This window comes from Bufo gargarizans, chromosome 4 (genome assembly GCF_014858855.1).
Source record: "Bufo gargarizans isolate SCDJY-AF-19 chromosome 4, ASM1485885v1, whole genome shotgun sequence".
Lineage (NCBI taxonomy): Eukaryota > Metazoa > Chordata > Amphibia > Anura > Bufonidae > Bufo > Bufo gargarizans.
This window is the reverse complement of record NC_058083.1, coordinates 23378754-23386500: the sequence shown is the minus strand read 5'-3', so window position 1 is coordinate 23386500 and position 7747 is coordinate 23378754. Positions and strand designations below refer to the sequence as shown.

At 44.8% G+C, this 7747-nt stretch overlaps 1 protein-coding gene across 1 annotated transcript; it reads left to right on the top strand.

The window, feature by feature from the left end:
* The first annotated feature begins 6043 nt into the window (after positions 1 to 6043).
* Positions 6044 to 7474, top strand: LOC122935137 (translation initiation factor IF-2-like). The gene is made up of 3 exons (XM_044290901.1): positions 6044 to 6066; positions 6277 to 6436; positions 6580 to 7474. Exons 2-3 carry the CDS (start codon positions 6306 to 6308, stop codon positions 7472 to 7474), a joined length of 1026 nt encoding a protein of 341 aa, XP_044146836.1. The 5' UTR covers positions 6044 to 6066; positions 6277 to 6305.
* Positions 7475 to 7747: the final 273 nt, after the last annotated feature.

Below are 7747 nucleotides of genomic sequence, written 5' to 3'. Positions count from 1 at the left end.
TCCTCTGCTGGTCCTTTTGGTCGGTTGGTTCCAGCAGAGGAGCAGGCTTCACAGTGAGTACACCAAACAGCACACTTTAGCCCCAGATCACCCCCCTGCACCCCAATTAACCCCTTGATCACCCCTTCTTGCCCCTGTCAATCACTAGTGAAAGGGAAAAAAGTGATCAGTGTAAACTGTCACTTTTTGTTTTTCACTGGTATTGACTTTTAGGTTTTAGGATAGTTTAGGCCCCTTGGTTAGGTAGTTTAGCGATCGGTTAGCGCCCAGCCCACCACACCGCAGTCACTTATTCGCTGATTAGCGTATCGCTAATCAGCATTTGTACTTTTATAGTATCTGTAAGTGATCAAAACTGATCACAGTCAGATCAATAATAGTATTAGTGTCACCTTAGTTCGCCCTCCACCCAAAACGCAGTGTTTGCCCGATCAGGCCTGATCGGTCGCCCACACGTGCGTTCACCCACGCCCGCCCCGCCGCAGTGACAAAGTGATCACTGCACATTCACTTCACAAGCGCTGCGGCGATAAAAAAATCAGTTTTGATATTTTTTATCAACCGCAGCGGCCTCCGGCCTCCCATTTGTAAGACAGGCTTGCTTTTTTTCCTGGGTAGTCTCAGGAATACCCCTAAATTTAGTTGCCCACATGTCAAACAGGGGGTATTCCTCTGAAGAGGCCTACAGGCTTCTGACCCAGTCGGATGAGGAATGGGAACCCTCATCTGATGAATCTAGCGGGTCAGAATATGAACCTGTAGAAAGCAGTGGCAGTCTGACTCAAAGTTCGGACGAGGAGGTTGAGGTCCCTGATAGCACCAGGCGTACCCTCCCCAGTGTCGCTAGACCACAGGTTGCGCAGGATCCGCTTCAAGGGCAGCAGAGTGGGGCTGGCGCTGTCGGATTACGTGGTGAGGCATACACCAGCAGCGCAGCCCATCCTGGACCTAGTACCAGCACTGCCGTACAACATGGTGAAGTGGCGAGCACCAGAAGGGCAGTTGAAGCTGGTACGGTGGCACGTGCAGTAGTTACCCCGTCGCAGCCACCGCACAGACAGGCCCGTAGAGCCCCTAGAATCCCTGAGGTGCTGGCAAACCCTGATTGGCAGTCCCCAACTTCAGCCGCACCTGTAGTTCCCCCTTTCACCGCCCAGTCTGGAGTTCGGGTTGAGACAGCTCAGATCGGTTCGGCCCTGGGATTTTTTGAGCTGTTCTTGACTGCGGAGCTCTGGGACTTAGTTGTGGCAGAAACAAATCGGTATGCCACACAATTTATAACCGCCAACCCGGGAAGCTTTTATGCCCAGCCTTTCCGAAATTTAAATTTTTCTGGGCCTTCTCCTCAACATGGGTCTAACTAAAAAGCATAAATTGCGGTCATATTGGTCCACGAACCCAATTCATCACATGCCCATGTTCTCTGCTGCTATGTCCAGGACACGATTTGAGACCATCCTGCGTTTCCTGCACTTTAGCAACAACACCACCCCCGTCCCAGAGGCCACTCAGCTTTTGACCGGCTCCACAAAATTCGGCCCCTCATAGACCACTTCAACCAGAAATTTGCAGATTTGTATACCCCAGAGCAAAACATCTGCGTAGACGAGTCCCTAATACATTTTACCGGGCGCCTTGGCTTCAAATAATACATCCCAAGCAAGTGCGCCCGGTATGGGGTCAAATTGTATAAGCTCTGTGAAAGGGCCACAGGCTATACCCACAAATTTCGTGTCTGAGGGAAAAAATCAGACCCTGGAGCCGGTCGGTTGCCCTGACTACCTGGGGAGCAGTGGGAAGACAGTCTGGGACTTGGTGTCACCCTTATTTGGCAAGGGGTACCATCTTTATGTGGACAATTTCTACACAAGTGTGGCCCTCTTCAGGCATTTGTTTCTAGAACAGATTGGCTGCTGTGGCACCGCGCGAACTAGTCGCGCGGGTTTCCCCCAACGGCTCGTTACCACCCGTCTTGCATGGGGGGAGAGGACTGCCTTGTGTAACCAAGAACTGTTCGCGGTGAAATGGAGAGACAAGCGTGACGTTTACATGCTCTCCTCCATTCACGCAGACACGACAATCCAAATTGAGCGAGCAACCCGTGTCATTGAAAAGCCCCTCTCAGTCCACGACTATAACCTTCACATGGGAGGGGTGGACTTCAATGACCAGATGTTGTCTCCGTATTTAGTGTCCCGCCGCACCAGACGCTGGTATAAGAAGGTGTCTGTATATTTAATTTAATTGGCTCTGTATAATAGTTTTGTTCTCTACAGTAAGGCTGGGAGAACACGATCCTTCCTCAAATTTCAGGAAGAGATCATCGAGAACCTCCTGTACCCAGGAGGTTCCGTGGCCCCATCCACCAGTGTAGTTAGCTGTCTACACGAGCGACATTTCCCCAATGTCGTTGCTGGTACCTCAACCCAACCGTTACCCCGAAAAAAATGTTGTGTCTGTAGCAGGAGTGGAATAAGGCGTGACACCCGCTATTTCTGTCCTGACTGCCCTGACCACCCTGCCCTATGCTTAGGGGAGTGTTTCCGGAAGTACCACACACAGGTACACCTAGCATAGGGATCACATCTCACCAGGACAGGCTATTAGGGCCCATTTACACACAGAGCTGCTGCAAACCTCTCCTTTCACCTGGGACAAAGTGCATAATGCACTTCGCCACCTCTTTGGGCGATTTGCGCTTTGCACATTGTCCCATGGGGAAGGAGAGGTTTGTCCTATAAAGGTAAAAAAAAAAAAAAATAATAATCAATCACCAGTAAGCAAAAAGGTTAACGTTCAGTTCAAAAAGTTAAAGTTTATATGTTCTGTTCAAAAGTTTTTATAAAGTTAATAAAATTATTGCGTTGCGGCCATTTTTTTTCTTTTTTTTTTTTTTTTTTTACCTTCCAGGTGGAAGGTATACCCATGCTGGGTGAGAGAAATATCTTGGTCAAATGCCAACTTTGTATAAAAAAAATGGGAAATGTTGTCTTTTGCCAAGATATTTCTCTCACCCAGCATGGGTATATGTAAAATGACACCCCAAAACACATTCCCCAACTTCTCCTGAGTACGGCGATACCAGATGTGTGACAATTTTTTGCAGCCTAGGTGGGCAAAGGGGCACACATTCCAAAGAGCACCTTTTGGATTTCACCGGTCATTTTTTACAGATTTTGATTTCAAACTTCTTCTCACGCATCTGGGCCCCTAAAATGCCAGGGCAGTATAACTACCCCACAAGTGACCCTATTTTGGAAAGAAGACACCCCAAGGTATTTTGTGATGGGCATAGTGAGTTCATGGAAGTTTTTTGTCACAAGTTAGTAGAATATGAGACTTTGTAAGAAAAAAATAAATAAATAAAAAATCATCATTTTCCGCTAACTTGTGACAAATAATAAAAAGTTCTATGAACTCACTATGCCCATCAGCGAATACCTTAGGGTGTCTACTTTACGAAATGGGGTCATTTGTGGGGTGTTTGTACTGTCTGGGCATTGTAGAACCTCAGGAAACATGACAGGTGCTCAGAAAGTCAGAGCTGCTTCAAAAAGCGGAAATTCACATTTTTGTACCATAGTTTGTAAACGCTATAACTTTTGCCCAAACATTTTTTTTTTATCAAAGACATGTAGAACACTACATTTAGCGAAAAATTTATATAAGGATGTTGTTTTTTTTGCAAAATTTTACAACTGAAAGTAAAAAATGTCGTTTTTTGGCAAAAAAATCGTTAAATCTCAATTAATAACAAAAAAAGTAAAAATGTCAGCAGCAATGAAATACCACCAAATGAAAGCTCTATTAGTGAGAATAAAAGTAGATAAAATTCATTTGGGTGGTAAGTTGCATGACCGAGCAATAAACGGTGAAAGTAGTGTAGTGCAGAAGTGTAAAAAGTGGCCTGGTCATCAAGGGTGTTTCAGCTAGGGGGTTGAAGTGGTTAAATGTTCAACAGTTTCTGTTCTACAGCCATCACTTTTAGTGTATCTGCGAACTGTCTTGCTTTCTCTTTTACACTGAATCCGCCAATGAGCTGCTCTTATGGTTAGATCTCTAGCCTTTATATCTTAACTCCTGTCAGCTCATAAACATTCAATATAGGGATGGAGTACAGTTAAGGGTACTTTCACACTTGCGTTTTTGTTTTCCGGCACAGAGTTCCGTCAAAAGTGCTCTATGCCGGAAAACGACTGATCAGGCATATCCCCATGCATTCTGAATGGACAGTAATCCGTTCAGAATGCATCAGGATGTCTTCAGTTCAGTCATTTTGACTGATCAGGCAAAAGAGAAAACCGCAGCATGCTACGGTTTTCTCTCCGGCGAAAAATACTGAAGACTTGCCGGAATGACGGATCCGGCGTTTTACTCCATAGGAATGCATTAGAGCCGGATCCGTCGCAAAGGTTTCAGTTGTTTGCCTGATCGACGGATCCGGTTCTTCTTTCTGCGCCTGCGCAAACGAATAGGAGGAGCTGTGGGCGCCGTCAACTTCCTGTCACTCTTCGATCCTGCCTGCGAGGGAGAAGGGAGGACGCCATTGTAGGTGAGTAGAAACTTTTTTTTTTTTTCTTTCGTCTCCGATTTTTTTTGTTTAAAATCAACATAAGCAGCTCCTATGTAATTATACATGGGAGCTGTAGTAAATAGATCATGCTAGGGGTAGTAGTCCTGTTGACTACCACCCCTAGCATACAATATGTACTTCCACCTCATGCAGGGCCTATGTAGTTTTGCATAGGCAATGCATGTGGTGCAAGTACATAGTGGATGCTAGGGGTGGTAGTCCGAAAAAATGTTAAATTATTTTATTTTTTTCCCATGTAGTCCAAAATCGATTTTTTTGGGGAAAAATAAATAAGAAATTTGAATAGAACTTTAAAGAATGTCAAGTAAGTATTATTAGTCTTGGTTTGTTGTTAATATTTAATAATAATAATAATAATCAGAGTAATATTTTTTTTTCTACAGGCTCAACATCTTCAACTGATGCCGGGACCTCTCCTCCAAGACGTAGGCGGAGACATGATACGGTAACAATTTTTTTAAAGCATTCTGCATTTACATTATGAACGCATTTCTTAATTTTTTTATTGTTTATAATTCACAGTCATCATCTGCGGAGGAGAGGCCTCGCGGCCCAGAGACCGCTGGAGAGGAGGAAGCTGGTGGTGGAGGACATGAAGCGGTAAATATTTTTTTTTTTATCTTTTTATTTTTTTAAACACAATATTATGATTTGTATATTTAATTTTTTTTTTGTTATTGGTATTTCTATTACAGGTCGCTCCTCCCGTTGGATCCAACAGAGGTCGTCAATCGAAAGCCAGAGGAAGTCGGGGAGCCCGCGGCGGTCGTGTTCGTGTGAGTATTTCCTAGAGGAATATTTTTAATTTTAAAACTGTTAAAAGGATTTCTGTCAACAGGTTTGGGCCTATAGAGATACGGACCTGCACGGCTCGATTGCCGCTAGCATGTTCGCAACATATGTGTCCTATAGGGCTGTGTGGTTTTAACTTATTTCAATTTTTTTTTTTATAGATGTAAATGAGTGTTCAAGGGCTGCACTAACCTTCCTTGTGAGCAGTGCCTTTATATTGTTCCTTCCCTGTCCTGACATCAGCTTCATGCCGAGAACAGCGCATGAGCGACACATTCAACACTCATTTACATATCTATAAAATCCTTTCTCTTTATTTAATTAAAACCACACAGCCTTTTATTGGACACATATATTGAAAACATGCTAGCGGCGATCTAGCCGTGCAGGTCCTATCTCTATAGACCCAAACCTGCTTTAAACATGAGATTATAATTTTATTTATTTTTTATTTTTTTAGGGTTCACGACGCTCCACCAGAACGGATGAGGAGGAATTTGGTAGTTGTATAATTGACAATGAACTCCTCATCCAGATGGTGGAGGACAGACCACCACTGTGGGACCACACAGACCGCCGCCATGCTGACCATCATGGTACCCGGCTCCTCTGGCTTGAGATATGCGAAGTCTTGGTGCCTAATTGGGACGACCTCAATGAGAGTCAACGGGAGGAGTGCCGTAAGTATACTCTAGTATAATGCACATGTGTACTTTTCATTATAAATTGGTTTTGTGTCTGGTTGAAGTTGGTCACTCAATGCTACCTATAGTGAACATCAATAATTTTTTTATTGTTGTTGTAGCAGGTTCAAACAAATACTAAACCATTTCTGATGTCTGAAATAAATTATTATAATATTTATTTTATTTATTTTTTCTTGCGGACAGGGACTACAATCCTGGTGCGGTGGCGGTCAATGAGGGACCGCTATAAGAAGGACTACAACGAGGAGGTCAAGCGCCCGAGTGGTTCAGGAGGAAGCCAAAAGCGGCCGTACCGTTATGCGGCCGCATTAGGTTTTCTTAGGAGAACCCTACAGCTGCGAAGGTAAGCTGTAATGTTTATAATAATTATGAATACTAATCTCCAATCTATGTGTGTGGCCTAGACAGACTGTCATTTGATACTCTGTCTTGGACATTCACACATAGTTCCCTATTTGTCCATTAATTTATTTTTTCCTTTTACAGCACATCTAGCAGTACTCGGGCGCAACAAGCTCCTCGTGAAGTCCTTCCAGAGTCCGGAGCTCAAGAGGCGGTCCCCGAAGAGCCGCCCACCGCGGGTCCCTCACGTCCTACTCCAACAGCTGGTCGGGACCTCAATGTTCCCCTACCTGTGCCCTCTGGCGACGCAACAATGGCCACAATGGCACCACTTTTTGAGGCATTGATGCGTCGCCAGAGGACCGGTAGGAGCCGTCAGGCGGACTACGAGGATCTCACAAGGCTCGTTTACGAGTCCTTGATGGGATATACCAATAGGATTGCCGCTTTGGAGGAACAAGTGCGACGTCTGCAGGAGGGGGCGGTGCATACGTCGCAATTGGGTCCTGTGCATCACTATTGGTATTCGTTGCTCCCCGTGATGGAACGATTTACGCCCGACCAGTTGTTTGAGGCCCGAAGACAGGTGGACAGTGTCTTGTGGCAAGTTCAGCACCGCCCCACATCCTATCCCCCATCCATGCCCTATCCCCCATCCATGCCCTATCCCCCATCCATGCCCTATCCCCCATCACAACCTCAACAACCCCCTACCCAAACTACCTACCCACCTTTCCTACCTCCTCATCCCCCATCCCAGCCTCCACATTCCACCGAGCACTTTTCTCACCACTTTTCTCCTTCTCCTCCTCAATATTTTCCAACTAGCAGTTTCAACACTCCTTCTACTCTGGCTCGGTCAACTCCTTCTCCCGCTCCCCCATCCAGATTGAATACTCCCTCTGTTGTGCTTGCCACAACACACACTTTTATGTCCACAGGGGCACAGGAACGAGGGGGACCAACCAGTGTTGAAACCTCCACCACCCAACCTTCTACTCCCACCACTCCCACCGGTCCTACTTACAGGCATTTGTAGCCTGTTTTTTTATTTTGTTTTATTATTCTAAAAAGTTATTTATATTATTAAAAAATATATATTTTTAAAATAAAATAGATATTGTTTATAAATTTTATTTGTTTTGTATTTATTTAATTTTTTGGTAAATAAAAGCGAACATCTCACATCGCTTTTGAAGTGAACTATACTTGGTTTGCTCCGACAGCGATGGGAGATTACTTTAGTGTATGTAGGAAAGGTCTTTAAAATTGTACGATCGCCAGCGAAGCGACACAAGTATGTGTCGCTCCG

Excerpts from the sequence above, each read along its gene's own strand:
- LOC122935137 (XM_044290901.1), top strand. The coding sequence starts at position 6,306 with ATGAGGGACCGCTATAAGAAGGACTACAACGAGGAGGTCAAGCGCCCG. Across the intron at positions 6,437-6,579 it reads AGAACCCTACAGCTGCGAAG|CACATCTAGCAGTACTCGGG; the intron begins GTAAGCTGTAAT and ends TTCCTTTTACAG.